Consider the following 25,870-nt stretch of genomic DNA (forward strand, 5'->3'; position numbering starts at 1 on the left):
TCGTGGGGAGTGACCTGAGATGAAATAGTTAAAAAAATGTCTAGACTTGTGTTGTAAAGAAATTGTGGGTATTAACGAAAAAATGTGACTTTCTGATGTACTGTGTCCCCTTATTAACTTTAATGAACTAAAAGGATCGACAAGATTCAGCCTGTGTGCGCGGTCATCACGTGACGTCACTACTATGTCCCCTTATTAACTTTAATGAACTAAAAGGGTCGACAAGATTCAGCTTGTATGTGTGGTCCTTTTTTAGTTCATTTAACTTAATGAGAGGAATACTGACCGCCGAGTAAACACCCTTCATTAGACCTGTAGTAAGCATGCTTACCCCCAGAGGGGGGATTCCAAAAACTTGATCCGAGGAATTGGAGAATTTCGAAAACCCATAGGGGGATCCAAAAAATTTGATCCAAGGAGATCATAAGAATTTCGAAAACCCCATAGGGGGGAATCCAAAAACTTGGTATTATCGAGAAATTTTTGGGATTGGGGGGTGGGGGTGGAAGGAGGGACAATCCAAAAAACCTTGATCCAAGGAGATGGAGAATTTCGAAAACCCCATAGGGGGGATCCAAAAAATTTGATCCGAGGAGATCATAAGAATTTCGAAAAAAACCCAGAGGGGGGAATCCAAAAAACTTGGTATTGTCGAGAAATTTTTGGGGTTGGGGGGTGAAAGTCGGAGGGGGATCCAAGGAGATGGAGAATTTCGAAAACCCTATAGGGGGGAATCCAAAAAACTTGATCCGAGGAGATGGAGTCATGGTATTATCGGGAAATTTTTGGGGTTGGGGGGTGAAAGTGGGAGGGGGATCCGAGGAAGTGGAGACTTTGATATTGAGAAATTTTTTGGGGATGGGGGTGAAAGTGGGAGGGGGAACCTTAAAAATTTGATCCAAGGAGATCATAAGAAAATGAAATTCGAGGCGCGGGGGCGATCCGGATGACGCTGCAGAAGGCGCAGCAGAAGGCGCGGGAGGGGGTCGCGAAGGGCGCGGGCGGGCGCGCGGGCGGGCGCGCGCAGGGGTCGCGAAGGGCGCGGGCGGGCGCGGGTGGTGGGGCGTGGGCGGGGGTCGTGGGCGGGGTCGTGGGCGGGGGTCGTGGGCGGGGGTATTGGTTGGGGGGGTCAAGGGTGAGGTAGTCTCGAGGGGGAGGTCAAGGTCAAGGTCAAAATGGAAGTAACACCTAGGTGTGAAAAGGGGACCGCTCAGTGGAAGGCTTAAACCGGAAGGGACCGCTCAGTGGAAGGCCCTAAACCGGAAGGGACCGCTCTGTAGAAGGCCCAAACCGGAAGGGACCGCTCAGTGGAAGGCCTAAACCGGAAGGGACCCCCCAGTGGAAATTTTCACTACTTATATATATATATATATATATATATATATATATATATATATATATATATATATATATATATATATATATATTATATGTATGTATATATCTCCATGGGGAAATGGAACAGAATTCTTCCCCCGTAAGCCATGCGTGCTATAAGAGGCTTCTAAAATACCAGGAGCAAGGGGCTAGTAACCCCTTCTCCTGTATAAATTACTAAATGTAAAGAAAGAAACTTTCGTTTTTCCTTTTGGGCCACCCCGCCTTGGTGGGATACGGCCGGTGTGTTGAAAGAAAGAAAGAATATATATATATATATATATATATATATATATATATATATATATATATATATATATATATATATATATATATATTTGATATATTGTACCAATGCATTTATGACTATGTTTTCTGTGTATATATATATATATATATAATTTTTTTTTTTTTTTTTTCCAACAAGTCGGCCGTTTCCCACCGAGGCAGGGTGACCCAAAAAAAAAAGAAAGAAAATCCCCAAAAAGAAAATACTTTCATCATCATTCAACACTTTCACCACACTCGCACATTATCACTGTTTTTGCAGAGGTGCTCAGAATACAACAGTCCAGAAGCATACACATATAAAGACAACATATCCCTCCAAACTGCCAATATCCCAAAACCCTCCTTTAAAGTGCAGGCATTGTACTTCCCATTTTATATATATATATATATATATATATATATATATATATATATATATATATATATATATATATATATATATATATATATATATATATATTATATTATATGTCGTGCCGAATAGGTAAAACTGGTCATTTGTCAAGAACTCAGTTAAAATTAAGTCCTTTCTTAAATTTTCACTTGTACGTTTAAAGATACATTTTTTTTCATTTCAAGTAATGTAAAAATGAATAATTTTGTACCAAAATAACCTTAGAAAACGTACCTAACCTTTTTATAACAAGCGCAATTTAATTTATCCTATTCCAACTACATATAATTTAGATAAGTTTACAATAATTTAATAATACGTAAGCACAATGAAATATATTTTTTCGTTAGATTCAGAATGATTTTTGCGAAATTATTGCAAACACAAATTTTCGCTTGCCTTATTCGGCAAGAAGGCGGTTGCTATTTAAGCCAAATCACAAATTTTACCAATTCGGCATAATACTCTTCATGTCCCTTACATTTCTTACTGTTCTGATATTTGCATTTCTCTCACTGGTTATGTGTGTTGCAGGGAACAAGGAGTGACGGTGGACAACTCTCGTAAGTCATCCAAGTTGTATGTTTCTTCAGTGTCACGGAGAGACGAGGGTAACTATACATGTCTCCCCTCCAATGCTGCCCCAGCCTCTGTTGTTGTCACCGTCATCCAGAGTGAGTCACTATCTCGGTCTGTCTGTCTCTCTCTGTATGTATGTATATATATATATATATATATATATATATATATATATATATATATATATATATTCTTATGCGTCAGTTCACTGGCCATCAGAGTTTGTGCAGCTGTGTGTGCATAATAATTTACCTGAATTTTCAGAAACAATACGTTCATCATGGTTCATCATCTGTTATATAATGACCATTTCATATTTTTTTTATTCTCGTTGCTCACAGTACTCTATTTCTTTTCTGCTTTCGCTCTAACCATCGACCATACTGTGACGGAATATTTTCCACTATTCTATTCTATTTGACTTGAAGGTATGGATCCCGGCCCGGGACTCTTCCACTATTCCTTTCACATTACTTCCTATTTATCTTCTTGTTGCTGACAGGAAGAAAACCCTTTTTCTATATTACAGATCATTTTCTATAGATTGTATGCTATTACATCTCTTCACATTACTACTAACAAAGGCATTTAAAGGTTCCTTTAGTTTTTCTTGAAAATTAATATTTTTCAGTGTTTGTATCCATTTTTTCTTAAATATTTTAACCATTTTCATATTTTACTGGGTTCTGAAGGAGCTATTACTAAAGAGTTTGCAGTCATGGTATTTCGATCAGCTGTCCAGGGAGGCTGGCAGACACACATACCGTAAATAACCGTGTTCTTTCACTGTTTATTTTATGAGAAGACTGCTTAGCCAGAAGTGGTCATACAAAGCCTTGGGGGAATGGATGGCAGTCAGGGACGATTCATTGAAAGAAGGGCATTTTCAGTATTTTGGATGAAGAGGCCATAATCTGCATCAAGGTTAATCCTCCTTTGAAGGATATTCCCTCTAAATTGCCATTTGGCGTAATAAAATCTTAAAGTATAACTTTTATTGTGATGGATCCTCTGCCCTCAATGGAAATGTTTACCTCAAATCTACATTCTGTCTCTCACCCCACAAGGGTCTTGCCTACACTCTCTTAATCTTAATCTTACATACTGTTCTTGGGCAGGGAGGTAAGGAGAGTCCACCTCTTAACCGAAACCATAGATTTTAAAATAATTTCTTTCCAGAATATTAATTCATTGAGCAACTGAACTTTTATGGGTCATCAGCTTTGGTTACTGGAATATTGTATATAGCTCAGTAATTAATAACTTTTTAAAGTATATGTACCAGGAATAGAGCAAAGTAACATAGAAACTCAATATCATTATATTAAGATGATTAATGATAATGGTAAGGTAAGAATTAATATTTAACAAACTAGTCAGCCTTAGATACGTGGAGGCTTTTGAGTGCAAGGAGTATGACAAGCAGTTCTGTTTGAAGTGTATAGGCCCAGTTATTGATGCGTGCTCCAAGTTCTTTATGAGAGCCATCACTCTGTGTGACAACAGCAACACTACCAGCTGCACCAGTGGATTGGTGAACAGAACCACGGACATAAGTAATTTGTGTAAGAGTGTGCTGTGTGATTAAGTTATCAGTACAGCTTAAGGCATCATGTTTGGCTTTAAGGCGGAGCTTTGGGTGTGATTGAAGAAGTATTTTAGGGGAAATGGAGGGATGATAGTTTGGAATGGGGTAATATCCCATGGAGCGGAGAAGTGTCGCTGTTGCGTTATTTGACATAGATCATGTATCTGGTTCATGTAGAGGTCGGTTCCAGGGGTTTGAATGGGCTTGCCTGAGCATATTAACCCCAATTAGGATATTTATTTCAGTAACACGATCTCTGATGCTTGGAATGTCAAGATCTTTCCGCACATTTAAAATTTTGGCAGTACTAGGGCATCCTAGAATGATCCTCATTGCTTCGTTCTGCAGTTTTTCCAGCCCTCCAAGCTTCCAGTCAGACACAAGAGCAAGTAGTGGCGCAGCATAATCAACCAATGATCTAGTATAAGCAAGATACATCATTTTCACAATTTTAACATGAAAACCTGCCACAACTCTAAGTGCTCTTAGTCTTTCTTTGTATTGGCGACAAAGTCTCGTTACAACAGGTCCAAGTAGTGGGACCTCAAAACCTTAATACCTGTATCTGGTTACTTATTCTAGAAGAGAACCATCATTCAAATGGATCTGGCGAACTGTGCCTCTCTGTCGGGAAGGACGCCTATTGAGTATCTTTGTTTTTTCAGTAGAGATTATCAACCCCAGGTCCTGACATGAGGCTAGTACATGGTTAAGAATGTTTTGGGTGTTGGAGAATCCGGTGGTGTGAATCATTATATCAGCAGCAAAACTAATATAATGATGGGACTGGCTAGGTATGGCATGAAGTAAAGCATTAATTGAAATAATGAATTGGGTGGGACTGAGCACATATCCCTCTGGGGTTCCTAATTCAAAGTCTTAAGTGGAACCACAGTCGATGGGCTCCACTCCAAAGCAACAGATACAGATACTAGTGCCGGATGAAAAGTCCCCCCCAGTACCACGAATACCACCAGGCCGATGACATTCTTCTTTGCAAATATACAGGGTCTAAAGCCAGCAACGAACAACAAAATACCATTCATCCGTGGACTGCTTGCAGAGGCAAATGCAATATTTGCGGCTTTCACAGAGACCCACATAAAGGATCACTTGGACAACGAAATATGGATACCGGGTTACAACCTATACAGATGTGACAGAGTGAACAGGCAAAAGGAGGGGGTTGGCCTGTATATCGCAGTCACTTGTTTGCACAGAACTGCTTAATGCCTCAAATGATGCAGTGGAAGTTTAAGCAGTAAAGATCGAGAACCAAAACCTAGTCATTGTGGTAGTCTACAAGCCTCCAGATGCAACGTCCCAGCAATTCCAGGAACAGCTGTCAAAAATTGACCACTGTCCGGAAAATCTGCCAGCTCCTGCCCCAAACATCTTGCTCCTGGGGGATTTCAACTTGAGGCACCTAAAATGGAGGAATATAGCAAATAATGTTGTTGCAGTGATAACACCAGGAGGCAGCTCTGACGAGAACTCTCACACACACGAGCTTTTAAATCTCTGCACAAAATTCAATTTAAACCAGCAAATAATAGAGCCTACTAGACTGGAGAATACACTAGACCTCATCTTCACTAACAATAATGATCTGATTCGAAATATCACCATATCAAAAACAATATACTCGGATCACAACATAATCGAGGTTCAGACATGTATGCGCGGAGCCCCAGACCGACAAAATAACAAATAACTTCAATAACTTCAATAACAAGAACATAAAGTAGGACCAAGTAAATCAAGTCCTAAACGATATAAGCTGGGAAGATAGACTAAGCAACACAGACCCTAATTTATGCCTAGAACAGATTAACTCGGTGGCACTCGATCTATGCTCAAGGCTTATTCCTTTAAGAAAAAGGAGGAGTAGATGTAAAATAGAAAGAGACAGGCGCTCCCTTTACAGGCGACGGAAAAGAATAACAGAGCGGCTAAAAGAGTCCAATATATCTGAAATGCGTAGGGAGTCACTGGTCAGAGAAATAGCAAACATCGAACTTAAGCTAAAGGAATCTTACAGGAGTCAGGAATCGCGGGAAGAACTAAAAGCCATAAATTAAATCGAAAGAAACCCTAAGTATTTCTTTTCTTATGCCAAATCAATGTCGAGAACAACATCCAGTATTGGGCCCCAACTTAAACAAGATGGGTCCTACACAGATGACAGAAAGGAAATGAGTGAGCTACTCAAGTCCCAATATGGCTCAGTTTTTAGCAAGGCGCTAACCAGACTGAGAGTCGAAGATTAAAATTAATTTTTTATGAGAGAGCCACAGAATTTGGTTAACACAAGCCTATCTGATATTATCCTGACACCAAATGACTTCGAACATGCGATAAATGACATGCCCATGCACTCTGCCCCAGGGCCAGACTCATGGAACTCCGTGTTTACCAAGAACTGCAAGAAGCCCCTATCACGAGCTTTTACCATCCTATGGAGAGGGAGCATGGACACGGGGGTCGTCCCACAATTACTAAAAACAACAGATATAGCCCCACTCCACAAAGGGGGCAGTAAAGCAATAGCAAAGAACTACACACCGATAGCACTAACATCCCACATCATAAAAATCTTTGAAAGGGTCCTAAGAAGCAAGATCGCCACCCATCTAGATACCCATCAATTACACAACCCAGGGCAACATGAGTTTAGAGCAGGTCGCTCCTGTCTGTCTCAGCTACTGGATCACTACGACAAGGTCCTAGATGCACTAGAAGACAAAAAGAATGCAGATGTAATATATACAGACTTTGCAAAAGCCTTCGACAAATGTGACCATGGCGTAATAGCGCACAAAATGCGTGCTAAAGGAATAGCAGGAAAAGTTGGTAGATGGATCTATAATTTCCTCACAAACAGAACACAAAGAGTAGTAGTCAACAGAGTAAAGTCTGAGGCGGCTACGGTGAAAAGCTCTGTTCCACAAGGCACAGTACTCGATCCCATCTTCTCTCTCATCCTCGTATCTGACATAGACAAGGATGTCAGCCTCAGCACCATGTCTTCCTTTGCAGATGACACCCGAATCTGCATGACAGTGTCTTCCATTGAAGACACTGCAAGGCTCCAGGCGGACATTAGTCAAATCTTTCAGTGGGCTGCAGAAAACAATATAAAGTTCAACGATGAGAAATTTCAATTACTCCGATATGGTAAACATGAGGAAATTAAAACTTCATCAGAGTACAAAACAAATTCCTTCCACACAATAGAGCGAAAAACCAACGTCAAAAACCTGAGAGTGATCATGTCGGAGGATCTCACCTTCAGGGACCATAACTTTGTATCAATCGCATCTGCTAGAAAAATGACAGGATGGATAATGAGAACCTTCAAAACTAGGGAGGCCAAGCCCATGATGACACTCTTCAGGTTACTTGTTCTATCTAGGCGGGAATATTGCTGCACACTAACAGCACCTTTCAAGGCGGGTGAAATTGCTGAACTAGAAAATGTACAGAGAACCTTCACGGTGCGCATAACGGAGATAAAACACCTCAATTACTGGGAGCACTTGAATTTCCTGAACCTGTACTCCCTGGAACGCAGGCGGGAGAGATACATGATTTTATACACCTGGAAAATCCTAGCGGGACTAGTACCGAACTTGAACACGAAAATCACTCACAGCGAAAGCAAAAGATTCGGCAGACGTTACAACATCTCGCCAATGAAAAGCAGGGGTGTCACTAGCACGTTAAGAGACAATACAATAAGGGTCAGGGGCCCGAGACTGTTCAACTGCCTCCCAGCATACATAAAAGGGATTACCAATAGACCCCTGGCAGTCTTCAAGCTGGCACTGGACAAGCACCTAAAGTCAGTACCTGACCAGCCGGGCTGTGGCTCATACGTTGGATTGCGTGCAGCCAGCAGTAACAGCCTGGTAGATCAGGCTCTGATCCACCAGGAGGCCTGGTCACAGACCGGGCCGCGGGGGCGTTGACCCCCGGAACTCTCTTCAGGTAAACTCCAGGTAAACACTTTTATGCCCCTGAAACACCACAGAAGACCTTCTGTTGGACAAGTAGCCTTTAATCCACCAGAGAAGCCATCCTCCAATATCCAATCTGGCAAGTTCACTAATGATTACATCTCGGTTGTCTACATCAAAAGCAGATTTAAGGTCGAGGAAGGTAGTGTATGAGCTTTCAGCTTGCAGGGTGAGAAAGGTGGCTATACAGTGATGCACGATCCTTCCATGCATGAAACCATGCACCCGGGGAAACAAAAATTGTTTGATTCTGTACATGAAACGACTAGGAATCATTCTCTGGAATGTTTTACACAAGCAGCTAGTAAGTGATATTGGGCGAAATGCATTTTGTTGATTGGGTTTTGGAATTGGAATGATGAGGCTGTTGGTCCAAGATTTAGGGAGCTCCCCAGTGGGGAAAGTGCTCCATAAATGTGTAAATAGTGTCGTTTCAGTGTTTTGGGTAGGCGGTCGCAATTATGTGTCTGATTTGTGTGCGCTGGGCGCCTTAATACGTAATAATAATAATAATAATAATAATAATAATAATAATAATAATAATAATGTGGAAATTTGGCTGGACTGCCTCCGTGTGAGTTGTCTACCCTAGCAAGCTCGGTTGACACTGAGCCCTGAGGTTGGTATCTCAGCCTCTAAAGTGGCTTATATGACACATTTCCATAAATGACTGATATTGCAAGAAATCTCGCCGGCATGCACGAATAAAGGACTAACTTACTTTGTGTTGGAGAATATATCCCGGTCTTCAACCTCCCTAAGCCTTAGCCCCTCTGGACTTTCCCTTCAAGACCACATGCAACCGGGAACCTTAATTCCTGCAATATTCAGTTGGTATTAGTGACCTGCCTGCACCTCAGAAATTCCTGATTCCATGGGGGTGAGTATCCCATAGTAATACTATGCAGGAAGTGACACTAGCTTCTAAACGCAACAAGAGGGGATGTCAGTACGTACTGGTCTTCGGGCGTCCGACTGCACAAAGACCCACAGTTCAACTCACTCACAATTTCCCCCAGAAACTGGCCAGAATACTGAGAAAGAAAGAGAGGTCTTGTCTTACTGTATGGGCCTGATGGAGGAGGGCATCTACGGTACTTCGAGGTGCCTCCACCAGATTTCCCTAGGTCTAGTACGTGAAGATACATGGGGGCACTGCCCTGCTGTTCACGGCGGTGTGTCAAGTTTGCCGTCTCATTGTAGAAGGAAGCTCTGGTGCCTTTTCGACCCACGCCTCGTCGTTCAAGTTTGGGCTGCCAGTTCTCCCTAGCTAATGTAACCTAGTGTTTGCCTATATTAACAGCCTATTCCTACCTATGTTAAGGTCTGAGGCCTACACTATTATTATCCACAGTTGCATCAATAATCCTAATATTAGTTTACAAACAGTATAAACTACCTAACTCTTCCTTGAAGGGTAAATCTATCAATTAAAATGTACCTTCCAACCACCTTCGCCAACCCGGATGTATGTATGTGTTTTGGGTAGATGTGAGGGTCTGCAAAACTCAGACGGCCTTTCCGTGGAATATTAGGGCCTTCATACGACGTATTATTATTATTATTAAAGATTAGCCGGTATTCTCCCGGCCCGGGCCTTTTCCAAGTGGTGGCCCGGCCTTGTCTCCCTCTTTAGGGAGTGTCTGAGACCTAAGTCTCCCATGGGAGGAGGCACAAGTACCTCCTCATCTTTGGGACCAACTGTCCCCAGGCCTAGCCACAAGCTAGGCCTGTCTGGTCTGCCATCCCCGCCCCAAGGGGGCAAATGGGAATGACAGTCTTATGAGCTAAAGGCTCGGGCTCAGGCACCTACCCTACCCTAGAAGGGTTAGGCATGGTGTCGATCTCATACGACGCATTTACGTTGTGAAACTTTAGGACCAAATAATTTCCACAAATAATATCTTTATTTCTACATGTACATCTCACATTATGCATGCGACTTTGAAGTTTTTTTTCCACAATAAAAACACCTTATATTGTGTACAAGTTATCTTCACGCTGGTGCAATAGAATACATAACAGCAACACTCCCAGTCTCATACAACACCCTTTTTAAAGCAAATGGCCCAATGAGTGAAGGCATACTAAAAAAAGGTTTCTCTATAGTTACCCAAATAAATGCTGTAACAGTTTCTTTGGTCGTGGTGATACTACAGAAAACGGGTTATAGTAATTGTTGTCATATACTCCTTGCTATGCTGAGCATTTCGGGCAAATTAGATCATTCTTGTTCAGGATGCGACACACTTCAGTCGACTATCACCCACGTACCCATTTTACTGATGGGTGAAAAGGGACAGCAGGTGTCTCTCGGAAACACGTTCTAATGTTTTTCACCCGTATCGGAGAATCTATCCCAGAGCTCAGTATGTGAGCTGAGTGCTCTAGCATCGTCCTAGCTCACTCATAGATGGATTAATGAAAGTGTCTATAATGGTGTAATACTCGATATTTAAGTGCCCCAGAAAGATTATTATTATTATTATTATTATTATTATTATTATTATTATTATTATTATTATTATTATTTTGCATCTTCAACTCGGGTAAGACACTGTTAGCTACTCCCAAGCCTGGAGTAGCTACTCCTAATTTGTAATATGCCAAATAGTGATTTTAACGTTCTTGCAGGCCAGCACAGAACAGCGCGTATGTTATTTAAGCACAGGTACACATAAGTACAATAATTAGTTATATGATGATATACACTTGGAAGGCCCTGGAGAGCTTGGTACCAAACCTGCACACGAAAATTACTTCCCATGAAAGCAAAAGACTCGACAGGAGATGCAACATATCCCCCATGAAAAGCAGGGGCGCCACGAGTACACTGAGAGACAACACAATAAGTGTCCGGGGCCCAAGCATACATAAAGGGGATAACCAATAGACCGCTGACTGTCTTCAAGAAGACACTGGACAGGCACCTAAAGTCAGTACCTGACCAACCGGGCTGTGGTTCGTACGTCAGCTTGCGTGCGGCCAGCAGTAATAGCCTGGTTGATCAGATCCTGATCCACCATGTGGCCTGGTCTCAGACCGGGCGGTGGAGGCGTTGACCCTCGAAACCCTCTCCAGGTAAAACTCCAGGTGGCCTGGTGGCTAAAGCTCCCGCTTCACACATGGAGGGCCCGGGTTCGATTCCCGGCGGGTGGAAACATTCCGACACGTTTCCTTACACCTATTGTCATGTTCACCTAGCAGCAAATAGGTACCTGGGTGTTAGTTGACTGGTGTGGGTCGCATCCTGGGGGACAAGATTGAGGACCCCAATGGAAATAAGTTAGACAGTCCTCGATGACGCACTGACTTTCTTGGGTTATCCTGGGTGGCTAACCCTCCGGGGTTAAAAATCCGAACGATATCTTATCTTATCTCAGCCAAACGTATCTTGCTCACTGAGTTTAATCATTTCTAACTTTGCACTTAAAGTAAGAGCTTTATTAATACTCCTGGTTACCTGGAGGTTATTCCGGGAATCAACGCCCCCGCGGCCCGGTCCATGACCAGGCCTCCCGATGGATCAGGGCCTGATCAACTAGGCTGTTACTGCTGGCCGCACGCAGTCCAACGTATGAGCCACAGCCCGGCTGATCCGGCACTGACTTTAGGTATCTGTCCAGCTCTCTCTTGAAGGCAGCCAGGGGTTTATTGGCAATTCCCCTAATGCTTGATGGGAGGCTGTTGAACAGTCTTGGGCCCCGGACACTTATGGTGTTTTCCCTTAGTGTACCAATGGCGCCCCTACTTTTAATTGGGGGTATTTTGCATCGCCTGCCCAGTCTTTTACTTTTGTAGGGAGTGATTTCTGTGTGAAGATTCGGGACCATTCCTTCCAGGATTTTCCAAGTGTAGATTATGATATATCTCTCCCTCCTGCGTTCCAACGAGTGCAAGTCAAGTGCTTCCAAGCGTTCCCAGTAGTTAAGGTGCTTGACAGAACTTAGACGTGCAGTAAAGGATTTCTGTACACTCTCTAGATCTGCGATTTCACCTGCTTTGAATGGAGATGTTAATGTACAGCAGTATTCCAGCCGTGAGAGAACAAGTGATTTGAAAAGGATCATCATTGGCTTGGCATCTCTCGTTTTGAACGTTCTCATTATCCATCCTATCATTTTCTTTGCACGTGCGATCGTGGCACTGTTGTGATCCTTGAAAGTGAGATCCTCAGACATTACTACTCCCAGGTCCCTTACATTATTTTTCCGCTCTATTGTATGACCAGAGTCTGTAGTATACTCTGTTCTAGTTATTATCTCCTCCAGTTTTCCATAACGGAGTAGTTGGAATTTGTCCTCATTGAACATCATATTGTTTACCGTTGCCCACTGGAAAACTTTGTTTATATCTTCTTGGAGGTTAACCGCGTCCTCAGCAGATGACAGCCTCATGCAGATCCTAGTATCATCTGCAAAGGATGATACGGTGCTGTGATGTATATCTCTGTCTATGTCTGATATGAGGATTAGGAATAAGATGGGGGCGAGTACTGTGCCTTGTGGAACAGAGCTCTTCACTATGGCAGCCTCCGATTTAACTCTGTTGACCACTACTCTTTGTGTTCGATTTGTTAGGAAGTTGAAGATCCATCTCCCCACTTTCCCAGTTATTCCTTTAGCACGTATTTTATGGGCTATTACGCCATGATCGCATTTGTCAAATGCTTTTGCAAAGTCTGTGTATATTACATCTGCATTCTGATTTTCTTCCAGTGCATCCAAGGCAATATCATAGTGATCCAGTAGTTGTGAGAGGCAGGAGCGACCAGCCCTGAACCCATGTTGCCCTGGATTGTGGAGATTTTTGGAATCCAGGTGATTTGCAATCCTGCTTCTTAGCACTCTTTCAAAGATTTTTATGATGTGGGACGTCAGAGCTATTGGTTTATAGTTCTTAGCTAATGCTTTGCTTCCACCTTTATGGAGTGGGGCTATATCCGTTGTTTTAAGTGACTGGAATTTCACCCATGTCCAAGCTCCTCCTCCATAGTGTACTTAGGGCACGCGAGAGGGGTTTCTTGCAGTTCTCAATGAAAACAGAGTTTCACGAGTCTGGGCCCGGGGCTGAGTGCATGGGCATGTTGTCAATGTTTTTTTTTTCGAAATCTATCGGAGATAGGGTAATGTCGGAAATCTAGTATACATTTATGGAGTTTTGAGGCTCATTCATGAAGAAATCATTTGGGTCGTCGATCCTCAGACCAATTAGTGGTTCAGTAAACACAGAGTAGTACTGGGATTTGAATATTTCACTCATTTCCTTGTTGTCATCTGTGTAAGTCCCATCCTGTCTGAGTGAGGGCCCGATACTAGATGTGGCATTTGCCTTCTTTTTGGCATATGAAAAAAAATATTTTGAATTTCTTCCAATTTCACTAATAGCTTTAAGCTCCTCCTGTCTCTCCTGGTTCCTGTAAGAAACAACTACCCTCAGATATCTCACGAAATCGTAATGACACGATTGCAACCAAACCATACCACGGGTGGGGTTAGAACCTGCGATCAGAGAGCCACAAAACTCCAGACCGACGCTGGTCCAGCGGCTAACGCGTCGGTCTGGAGTTTTGTGACACTCTGATCACGAGTTCTAAACCCACCCGTGGTATGGTTACCCTCAGAAGTCATTGTAACACAAAAAGAGAATACATATATAAAATACGTAAAAACTATAAAACACTTGAGAAAGAATTGAGAGAGACGCAGAACTTATGCTCGAACACCGTAATAGCGAATCAGGAACCATAATAAACGAACTTTGGAGAATAATATAAATGTCCATATTAACAAGTGTCAAAAACCGAAGTGCCATAAAGCGTGAATGTGTGTACTCGCCTAGTTGTGGTTGCAGGGGTCGAGTCACAGCTCCTGGCCCCGTCTCTTCACTGGTCGCTACTAGGTTCCTGTTCGATGAGTTTTACCATACATCATCTTAAAGTTATGTATGGAACCTGCCTCCACTAAGTCACTTACCAGACTATTCCAGTTTCTGAAAATTCTGTGACTGAAGAAATACTTCCTAACATCCCTGTGATTCATCTGAGTCTTTAACTTCTAACTGTGCCCTCTTGTTGCTGTGTCCCATTTCTTGAATCACGAGCACCTCATCAGGATCTAACCTGATTGTCTCCTATTTCCCAAGAGCTGTATGACCCCTACAGGTTTTTCGAGCATTGATCTATGTTGGATCCCATTAGTTACACGAATTCCTGAAGATATTTTTTTCCAGTTTTATTGTAACTTCTCTCTAAGCACAAAGTTTCTCTTTCAATGCTATAATTAACCTATTACACCTGTGTTTCATTATTTCCAAATCTACATTCCTATATAATTTAAATATTTCGATCATAATAAGTAAGTTTAATATCTACAATATTTACGTGATCCTAATCACAGGATTTATCCATTTTTCAACAACAGTTTTTTCCATTGGTTAAATAAGTCAATATTTTAGTGTGTCAAGGTCTTTATTTTTTATTGGCAAGTTGATATAATATTTTCCATTTCTACTTTATCCACAAATTTACCATCGATTAATGAAGTCTCAAAATTAACTCCGAGTGGAAGACATAATTCTTTTTCGTGTTTCTTCACAACGGAAGGTGATACCTCACCTTGCTCTGTTGCTTTATTCTTATCACTTCATTTCAGGTTAATTCATGGGATATATTTCTTTTATTTGTTATAGGATTAAGAACACTTCATTTATTGTATGTTTTGCAAGTGCACTTTGAAATATATTGATTTTCTTATATTTCTCCCACTGATTAATGAAAAATATTGGTTAATAATAGTTGTTTGTGTTATGTCTTTCATATTTATTATAATCGTTTCTCTTTTCTCACTTGTTATTTAATTTATTTCTTGCTAATTCTTTTAAAGGTTTCAAGGTTAACATGTTTCACAGATTTTTTTTTAAGTCAGACTTTCTTGTTTTATGAAGTTTTTCTTTATGGGATAAACTTTTAATTTCCACTGTCAGAATGATTTAAAACTTATATCAATCCCTTTCATTATGGTATTTCATTGCGTTTTATAGGATCAGGGTAAGTTTTATTTCATAGTTTTTCCTATGTAATCCTCTTAATCTGTTCTATTTTGTTTCCTCCTAAACTGTTTCTTATGGAACATAATCAATTTATAATTTTATTCTAATGAGAGTGAAAATTTGATCTCTTTCCTTCTTTCATCTTTCTTCTTTATATATTGAGTCAAATATCTCATTACCATATTCACAAAATTGTTATGAATTTAAAATTCGTTACGTGATTAACATTTCTAATTTCATCTGCACCTTGTTGCTTTTATTGGCTCGTCCTGAGGAGTTTTATTGGCTCGTCCTGATGAGTTTTATTGGTTCGTCCTGATGAGTTTTATTGGCTCGTCCTGATGAGTTTTATTGGCTCGTTCTGATGAGTTTTATTGGCTCGTCCTGATGAGTTTTATTGGCTCGTCCTGAGGAGATTTACTGGCTCGTCCTGATGAGTTTTATTGGCTCGTCCTGAGGAGTTTTATTGGCTCGTCCTGATGAGTTTTATTGGCTCGTTCTGATGAGTTTTATTGGCTCGTCCTGATGAGTTTTATTGGCTCGTCCTGATGAGTTTTATTGGCTCGTCCTGATGAGTTTTATTGGCTCGTCCTGATGAGTTTTATTGGCTCGTCCTGATGAGTTTTATTGGCTCGTCCTGATGAGTTTTATTGGCTCGTCCTGATGAGTTTTATTGGCTCGTCCTGATGAGTTTTATTGGCTCGTCCTGAGGAGTTTTATTGGCTCGTCCTGAGGAGTTTTATTGGCTCGTCCTGAGGAGTTTTATTGGCTCGTCCTGATGAGTTTTATTGGCTCGTCCTGATGAGTTTTATTGGCTCGTCCTGATGAGTTTTATTGGCTCGTCCTGATGAGTTTTATTGGCTCGTCCTGATGAGTTTTATTGGCTCGTCCTGATGAGTTTTATTGGCTCGTCCTGATGAGTTTTAATGGAACTTTCTATACCAAAACTCATTATGGTCGTTATCATCATTATTCATTGGAATTCTCACTGTCATTTTTTATTGGAATCTTCATTGTTATTACTTAATAAAATCCTTCGTTAATAATACCCACTGGAATCGTCACTGCCAATGTTCACTGTAGTCTTCACTGTCATAGCTCACTGTAGTCCTCACTGTCATAACTCACTGTAGCCCTCACTGTAGTCCACACTGTCAAAACTCACTGTAGTCCACACTGTCATAACTCACTGTAGTCCTCACTGTCATAACTCACTGTAGTCCTCATTGCCAACTCTCAATAGACTCTTCACTGTATTACTCACCGGAGTCTTCACTATCAATATTCATTAGTCTCTTCACTAACAATTAACACTGGAGTCGTCACTAACAATTAACACTGGAGTCGTCACTAACAATTAACACTGGAGTCGTCACTAACAATTAACACTGGAGTCGTCACTAACAATTAACACTGGAGTCGTCACTAACATTATAAATTATGGTTCCCTCTGTTAAAAAAGTCTTCACGACATTTATTATTTTTTTTTTCGCTTCTGTATATGTTCTTATTTCTTTTATTTTGACGATATCTTATTCAAATTGATTTGTATTCCTCATATATACAAATATAACCAAACCTTCTATTTTCTCATCAACTCGTATATTTCCCTTAACAAGTAACATTTCATTCATGTTACAACCAGAATTTTTTCATTACTGTTTCAAAACATTTTTTTTTTCCCTTTTTTACCTCTTTTTGGAAAATTTTTCTACTGTTTACCTCTTAATAATCTTGAAATAATAGCCACAGTGTTTGTCACGTCTGCTTTTGTAAGAGTCACAGAAGTTGCCAGTTGTTGCCTGACTGTTTACCAGTCAGCTCAAGTTCTGATACATCACATCTGATTCCTTATCACTGTATTTCTTCTCTTAAGGAGGAATAATAACATCGGCTCAGACTTTGCCCGTTCTTATTTCATTCTCAGTCTCTCCTGAGAACTCTTTGCTCGGACATAATTAACTCTGTGTCCCATACTTCTCTTATGCTCTTGTACATGTGTTTTCTTCCTGGCATTCCTTTGATTATAACGTTTTCTTCCTTCCTTATAGGGGTGACTATCTTGGCTTCCGCATGGGCGTCACAGGTTTTCCAGTTCTGAGTTGGACCTACTTACATTTATTGTCGTAGTTTTACTTATAGACAACGGGACGTAAAGCCTCTGGTAGGAAAAACGTTTTCTCTAATAATATTACTCGATATTAGTGAAAAAAAATACAAATGGAGGAACTTTTTATTGAGACGTTTTGCCTGTGGACAAGCTCCTTCATTTCAATACACAAGGATGTCTACTTACCTGGAAACTACCTGGAAGATGTTCTGGGGATCAGCGCCCCCACGGTACAGTCCTTGACCAGGCCTTCCGGTGGATCAGGGTTTGATCAACCAGGCTGTTACTGCTAGACGCGCATAATCCATCGATAAACTACAACCCGGCTGATCAGGTACTGACTTTAAGTATTTGTCCAACTGCCTCTTGAAGGCAGCCACGGATCTATTGGTTATTCACCTTATGCCTGGTGGGAGGCTGTTGAACAGTCTTGGGCCCCGGACACTTATTGTGTTTTCTCTTAGTGTACTAATGGTGCCCTTACTTTTCATTGGGGTATATTGCACGGTCTGCCCAGTCTTTTCTTTTCGTAGGGAATGATTTCTGTGTGAAAATTCGGGACCAACCCCAATCTCGTCTGCGCATGAGTGAGTACAGATCAAATGATTCCAATAATTGTGTGTTTGACGCAACTTATATGCGCACTAAAGGTTCTCTGTACATTCTCTGTATCTGCGATTTCACCCGCCTTGAATGGAGATGTTTGTGTACAGAAGTATTCCAGCCTAGAGAGAACAAGTGATTTGATTAGGATTGTCATTAGCTTGGCATCATTTGTTTTGAAGGTTCTCATTATCCAGCATATCCTTTTTCCTTGTAGTTATGATAGTGACACACTTATGCTCCTTGTAGGTAAAATCCCCTGACATTACCACTCCCAGATTCTTCACACAACATTTCTGCTCTATTGTATTATTAGAGTTTGTGGTATACTCAGTTCTAGTTTTTATTTCCTCCAGTTCTCCATAATGGGAAAATTGAAATTTGTTCTCATCGAACATCATATTATTATCCGTTGCACATTTCCGTTGCTTAAAGATTTACCGTGTCCTCAATGGATGACAGCTTCATGCAGATTCTAGTATCGTCTTCAAGTGATGACATGGTGCTATGGTCTACATCTCTGTCTATGTCTGATATGAGGATGAGAAACAGGATGGGTGCGAGTACTGTGCCTTGTGGAACAGAGTTTTTCGCCATGGCAGCCTCCAACTTAAATCTATTTACCACTACTCTTTGTATTTGATTGGGTAGAAAGTTGAAGATCCATCTTCCCACTCCGCCAGTTATCTCTTTGGCGTGAATTTTGTGCGCTATAACACAATGATCACACTTGTCAAAGGCTTTTGAAAAAATCTGTGTATACTATGTCTGCATTCTGTTTGTCTTCCAGTGCATCCAAGAAATTTGGTATACATTGACAGGGTTTTGAGGTTCATTCACGAGAAAATAATATAAACTGTCGATCTTTAGACTGATTAGTGGCTCACTAAACAAAGAGTTGTATTGAGACTTCAGTATCTCACTCATTTCTTTATTGTCAATTGTGCCAGTGCCAACTTGTCTGAGTAAAGGCCCTGTTCTAGATGTGGTTTTTGTCTTTTTTTTTTTTTTAATTTCTTTCGATTTCACTAATTGCTTTTGGCTCCTCCACTCTTTCCTGGATCCTGAATGAATCATTTAAATTAAGCTCAATATTTTACACTTCCCTGGTCAGTACTTATTTACATGTTTCAAATAATCTCGCCCCTTTGAGAACCTCAGTGATTCTTCGGTTTCTCTTGTAAGGGAGTTTCTTCGCTGTATAGCCCTTGTGGCTTAGCGCTTCTTTTTGATTATAATAATAATAAGGGAGTTTCTCTCTCTCTCTCTCTCTCTCTCTCTCTCTCTCTCTCTCTCTCTCTCTCTCTCTCTCACCTATTTACTTATCTTTTTTCTTCTTTAACATACTTCAGCTATCAGAAACTTGATCCTTTCAAGGCACTAGTTAGGATCCATGTTATTTATGACATCTTCCCAACATATTTCATTTAGGACGTGGTTTACCTGATCCCAGTTGATGTTCTTGTTGTTGAAGCTGAATTAAGTGAAGGCACCCTCGTAGCTGTATACATTTTGCTGGTCACGACCCATGTTCATGTAAGTCTGGACTTCGATTAGATTTTGATATGAATTAGTTGTTTTTTGTATTGTCATATTTCTTACCAGGTGCTCATTATTTGTGACAATAAGGTCAAGTGTGTTTTCCAGTCTTGTTGGTCCACGATTTGTTGGCTTAGGTTGTATTTATTACAGAGTTTCAGCAATGTGTTTGACTTTTTTCTGTCTGAGCTGCCTCCAGGGATGGTCTCTGTTATAACATAATATGATACATTCTTCCATTTTTGTATGTCTTAGATTGAAATCACCAAGCTGCATCTCATCTAGTGGCTTATATACAGCCACAATAACTAAGTTTTGGTTATCGATCTATATCGCTAGAACATCGACTACATTTGTTTCAGTAACTGTGCAAATGAGCGACTGTTTGACATACTGGCCAACTTTCCCTTGTTGCCTGTTCTTTCTGTCGCATCTAAACAAAATTGTACCTAGTTATCCATATTTCGCTGTCAACGGGGTCTTTTGTGTAGGTCTCTGTGAAGGCTGTAAACATCGCATTTGACTTCTCTAGAAGTCCACTGATGAAAAGTATTTTGTTGGTGGATGGCTTAAGGATTTTGTTGTTGGTATTAGTGGTTGTGATTCTAGGGGAAGGAGGGGGGGAGGCTACTGGCTGTGCCTTCAGTCCATCAAGGTACCAAGGTGGTGGACTATTTTAGTTATTTCTTGCCATTTTATTTTTTCGTTTCCTGCAGGTCAGGCAAGTGATCAGGTTTGCGAGATTAATGTACTCACTTAGTTGTGGTTACAGGGGTCGTGTCACAGCTCCTGGCCTCCTGGGATGAACTACGAGTGGGAAGCACTGCGGGAGTTCTACCGGTCCATCCAGTGGCCTGTTTATGTATTCAAATTCAAAGTTTATTCTCTATAAGGATTACAATGCTGAGTTTACAGAATTTGGTTATTGTGTGGTTTACATGTAGTAAAATAATGTACAGTGAGTTAGACATCATGTCTGGCAAAATTTATAGCTCCTTGATTGTGTTGGAATGTGTCTTCTGCGTTGCCTTTAGTCCGTTTCCTTTGCGACTACCTGGGTGTTCTTTTAAAACATCTGGTGTATAGTCTAGTCCCCATGCATCATGCTGGCATTATTCATGTTAATCCTCCCGACATGTATGCCACAGGAGGTCTCTCATATTTTTCATGTCACAACCGCCACATGTAAAAATGTCGACACCTTTAATGTGATCCTGGTGATACTCTTTCTTTTTGCTTGCTCTGGTCTGTGATTGTGATGGATATGTTAGTGGCAACAGCTATGTTGCTCTTGGCTGGGGTGGGTACATCATTCCACATCATACGCAACATGGAATAACAGGTTCAGGGCAGCCTTGACTTGACCACGGTCGAACAATTCAGATCTAGAGTGGCGAGAACCAACGAACTGCAGAAACGTAAATAGGACATCAAACTGACCTATTATTATACTCATTGAAGATGGAAAGACGCGGGCAGTCCTCACATAATCAACAGGTGTTATCCAGACTCTTATCCAATACAGAAGTCGATGCTCTTACATAAATTTGTTTCTTGTACATCCCTGTGTACTGACTGAAGAAGCCTGTCTAGAGGCGAAACCTTTCAGTTAAGTTTCTCTCTGCAATGGTGTTTCTTCCACCAATTGTCGGCTTTGCTCCATTTGACTCCATTTTGCCTCATGTTGCACACGTTTCTCTTTAATATTCTCCTAATACTTCCTGAATACTTCATCACGATTTATGTCAATTCATCAAATTACTCGGTTACATTTAGTTCCATATAAGAAACCTCTCTCTTTTTTAATTCCTTCTTTTGTATTTGACTTCCCGGTAACTTCAATTAGGCATTCTAGCCTCATGTACAATGGCCACTGGCTCTCATTCGAAGAGTTCAGTTCATTCGTACTCTAGCTAGTGTGTATATCAAATAATGTCTGGCTGGATTGCCTTCGCTACATGTTCTCGAGGACTCCATGGCATGTTCGTTCATCCGATTTACCCTCTATCCTTCTGATCCTGCCATGAGGGTTTCAGTTCTTTTAGAATGGCACTGGACTTAATTTCATTCTCTGTTCAATATTCCTTATCTATAATCGCTATATTAGGCATGTTGCTGTACTCATTTTGTTATTTTTTATCTCCTGCTTTTAGGTGATGGGTTGAAAATCAGTGCAATCATTCTCATAGGACCACCTGACCCCTGATTACTAGTCCCTGCTGTATATATGTAAACACTGATATATATTCACGGATTTGTTTCCAGATCTAGTAGACCGATATTTTGTGATATCTGGCCTCACAAGCTGTTATGAAATGCCTCCATCACTTTCTCATTCAGTTTAATCAAAGTTTCTGCCACTAAGACATTAATGAAATGCTGCCTAACACCCTCATGGCTTACCTTTGTTTTCACCTTCCGTATATACATCCTTCCCTCTTCCTTATTAGTATGCCTTCTTTCTCCCATGATTATCAGGTATATTAATTTCCGTTTATGCATGAAGTAACTGCTTGTTTTCTCTGACATAGTATTATATCCGATCTTTGGACCTTATCAAGTTCTGCACATGTATGATCTGATGGGAGTTCCATGATGATTCTGGCGTAGGTCATGTCTAGTGTCGTGGCTTAGATTTCTAAATGTGGGTCTAAGAATTTTTTAAATTAGTCTGTGTCACGGTAGTTATATGGTTTATATGGATATCTGACAATGCGTTTTGTGTACAGAGATTTTTTCATGTATTGATATTTTTTTAAATTTTCTCACTATTGTCATGGGTCTTCTCTCTCTCCTTCCCTAATCATAATTACCTTTATTTTTTAAATAGACCTTTAGCCTGACTTTTCATGTAGCTTATTCAGATCTTTTAGGAACCTACTGTATTTGTCTCCTCATGTTTTCAGCCCTTGCATTATGTTTATATTAAGAAACAAAGACATGTAGATTTCAATAACTACTGATATGTCATTTACATATATAGAGAACAGTAGTGGCCCCAGCACTGATTCTTGTAGAATCCCACAAGGTACTCCCTCTCCCCCAAATATCTCTTTCTAACGTTCTTCGTGTGTTTTCTAATTCATTGATGTATTTTCCTCTTTTGCCCTGAATAATTATCTGGTTCTGTTGAGTATCGAAAACAATTTGCAGTCCAGCAAGATGCAGCAATTTGTTGGTAGAATTTCATAAAGTTTATTTGACAGTTTCGTTTTGCAGGTATAACGGTCTTGAGTTTCTCTGACATTATCCGCTCTTGGTGCTTTAATTGACCCACCTCCAGTTATAATCTTGTCTAGTGAGCAGTGTAAATATCAGCGAAACCAACTTATAGATCAGTAAATTCTCTCTCTCTCTCTCTCTCTCTCTCTCTCTCTCTCTCTCGAAGCACGAATATGGCAACCACAATATTCCCCCACTCCCCCTCTTCCCTGGTTTATTGCAAGTCTTCAGTGACTTGTTGAAAATCTTCGCTAAAAGGTGACACATTGCTTTTGTTTTTCACTTAGTGTTTATGGATATACGCTGTTTAATGCCACTACTTTTTTATATCCTGCTACTGTTTTCAGGTAACTCTCGCTGTTCTACAGTGAAGATTATCCTCATGTCGGTCAGTTCTTTGCATTTATTCCTTTCATCCACTGTGAGATTTCCTCATTTTCCAGCAATTTCCTGATCCTTTACAGTCATCTTTTTCTTTGATATGTGTGGAGCAGCTTTCATTTCCATTCCCAGTCTCTGAGATTCCATTCAGTGTTCCTCCTCCAGCTCCCATTCTGTGGGCTTTCCTTCGGTCCCCATTCTTTGTTCCCTCCTCCTGCTCCCGTCTCCGGCTCTGATTTCCATCTCTCTCCTCCTGCTCCCACTCTTTGCTCCCTCTTCCAGCTCAGACTTCCCGTTTTTCTCGTAAATCTTTCTTTATCTTCTATCATTTGATCGTGTAAATGATCTTGACACATACGTTGTCGAACTTATAAAACATCCATCAAATATGTAATCCTTCATAGCACATAATTTCTTTCATTTTTGGTCGCATGAAGTGCATATGAAGACGTTACAATTACTTCCTCATAAACTTCAGTGCTTCAGAACTTCCTCATAAACTTCAGTGCTTCAGAACTTCCTCATAAACTTCGGTGCTTCAGAACTTCCTCATAAACTTCAGTACTTCAGAACTTCCTCATAAACTTCAGTGCTTCAGAACTTCCTCATAAACTTCAGTGCTTCAGAACTTCCTCATAAACTTCAGTGCTTCAGAACTTCCTCATAAACTTCAGTGCTTCAGAACTTGCTCATAAACTTCAGTGCTTCAGAACTTGCTCATAAACTTCAGTGCTTCAGAACTTCCTCATAAACTTCAGTGCTTCAGAACTTCCTCATAAACTTCAGTGCTTCAGAACTTCCTCATAAACTTCAGTGCTTCAGAACTTCCTCATAAACTTCAGTGCTTCAGAACTTCCTCATAAACTTCAGTGCTTCAAAAATTCCTCATAAACTTCAGTGCTTCAGAACTTGCTCATAAACTTCGGTGCTTCGGACATTACAAGTCTCCTTCAGCTTCTTCGATGATTTTATATCATGCTTTAATTACCATGTATTCATTAGATTCTGGTTCATCTTCATCACCCAAGTTATTATACCTGATTGTCTTCCCACTTGTCTCTCTTCGGTTTTTCATTATCTTCCACTGTCATTCAACTTAGCTTACTTGATAAATGTCAGTTATCAGTTACCTTTATTATTCTGCTCTCTGGTGTATACATCTGGTTCCTCTCATTTAATCTCCTTAATCCCTTTACCTCTTGCCTCAGCTAGCTTACATTAGTTTTCAGGACCCACTTCGCTTAGTTTTGCTTTTTCCATATTACCTTTTACTATCAATCGTATGTTCCTTACTTACAGTAACTGTTTCAACTCCCCAGTCATTTATAATCTTAAGCTATGCATCCCATGCCACCCCAGTCCCTGAAATGCTATTTGGAGATGTCTTCATTTACTTTATCTTGCAAGCTAAAATCCTCATTATCACATTCTTTCATATATCTTTTCCCTCCTCTCTGGCTGTCTCTGATCCCACCCCCTTTTTTTTAATTTTGCCTTGCTTCTTACTCTCTGTCTTATTTCACCTAACTTCCAGCAAATGTCGGCCGCCCTCTCGCCCTGGCGGGATCAAACAGATTCTCACCTTCACCCCACTCTCACAAACATGGCTGGCGAATCCTGTCTCCAACTTCTCAGGTCTGTGCTGTCCACTTGTTGTAAAATACAGCTTGCTGGACCCTGATGTGACTTCTGGCTACAAATAGCACTGACGTCTGACACTGATCTGGGCTCAGCCCCACACTCCCTTCACCTCACTGACGTCTGACACTGTTCTGGGCTCAGCCCCACACTCCCTTCACCTCACTGAGTTCTGCTATTTGTACACTTATTCACTGATTTGTTTCACTGTTTTTTTCTACATAACTGCACAGATCATACACCTTGTAGACTATACACCATGTAGCTGAGTGCCTGTGTGTTACCTGGAAAAGATGGGTAGGTGAGAATGGGTAGGAGGATAGTAGGTGGTGACACTGTAAGCCTTTGCTTTCACCAAGGGATTTTTGCACGAATAGTTTCACTTTTACTACGGCTATCCTGTTTCACACACATCACTCCACCCTTAACTGTAATTCACTGTTATAGCGACTGCTCATTCACCGAACCATGTCTCTTTCCCTGATCTTATCAGTGACCTATTCATGATTTTCTCAGACACACTTTGTGGGTAGCACCCACTGTGTCCTCGCTGGCACTTGTTCCATTTTCTCAATTGTTCTCTGTACTCGCTGTTTATTTCATGTTCCTAGACTTGTCCTCCCTGCTGCCCTAGTTGAAGCACAGGATCTTTAAGTATATTGTATACATTATCCTTATATTTGCTATAAGCCAATCTTTATGCTTTTAGTAATTAATGTCTAACGTTTCTGTTATCTCTTTGACTGCTTTGCCTTACTGATTCGTTTTTCTTTTCCCTCTCCTTCCAGTTTTTTCTTATGTATTCTTTCATTTTCATTATGTCTACGTCCAATTTTCTTTATCTTTTCATTTCTACAACACATTCGAATTTTAACATTGAAGAATCATTTGAAACTAATTGGGCTGTAGAGTTATTATCCTCTCTTTTAGATTTCGTTGATGTGAATATCAGTTATCCTCACTTCTCACTCTTGCTGCTTCCCGTATATGTTGGAACAAAATTACGAATGTATTCGTGGGAGGTAGTTAGGTTTGATCCAAGGAAGAGGAAGGTAGCTTTAATTTCTTCAATGAGAAAT

The 25,870-nt window shown here is 40.7% G+C and overlaps 1 protein-coding gene across 1 annotated transcript in view; it reads left to right on the top strand.

The window, feature by feature from the left end:
* Positions 1-25,870, top strand: part of LOC128704279 (location of vulva defective 1-like) — a 357,309-nt gene that overhangs the window by 318,118 nt on the left and 13,321 nt on the right. The window contains exon 5 of the mRNA XM_070079801.1: positions 2,597-2,736. Coding sequence (XP_069935902.1) covers positions 2,597-2,736 — 140 coding nt within the window. The remainder of the gene's footprint in view (positions 1-2,596; positions 2,737-25,870) is intronic.

The sequence above is a fragment of the Cherax quadricarinatus genome, unplaced genomic scaffold (assembly GCF_038502225.1).
Source record: "Cherax quadricarinatus isolate ZL_2023a unplaced genomic scaffold, ASM3850222v1 Contig21, whole genome shotgun sequence".
In the NCBI taxonomy this organism is placed as follows: domain Eukaryota; kingdom Metazoa; phylum Arthropoda; class Malacostraca; order Decapoda; family Parastacidae; genus Cherax; species Cherax quadricarinatus.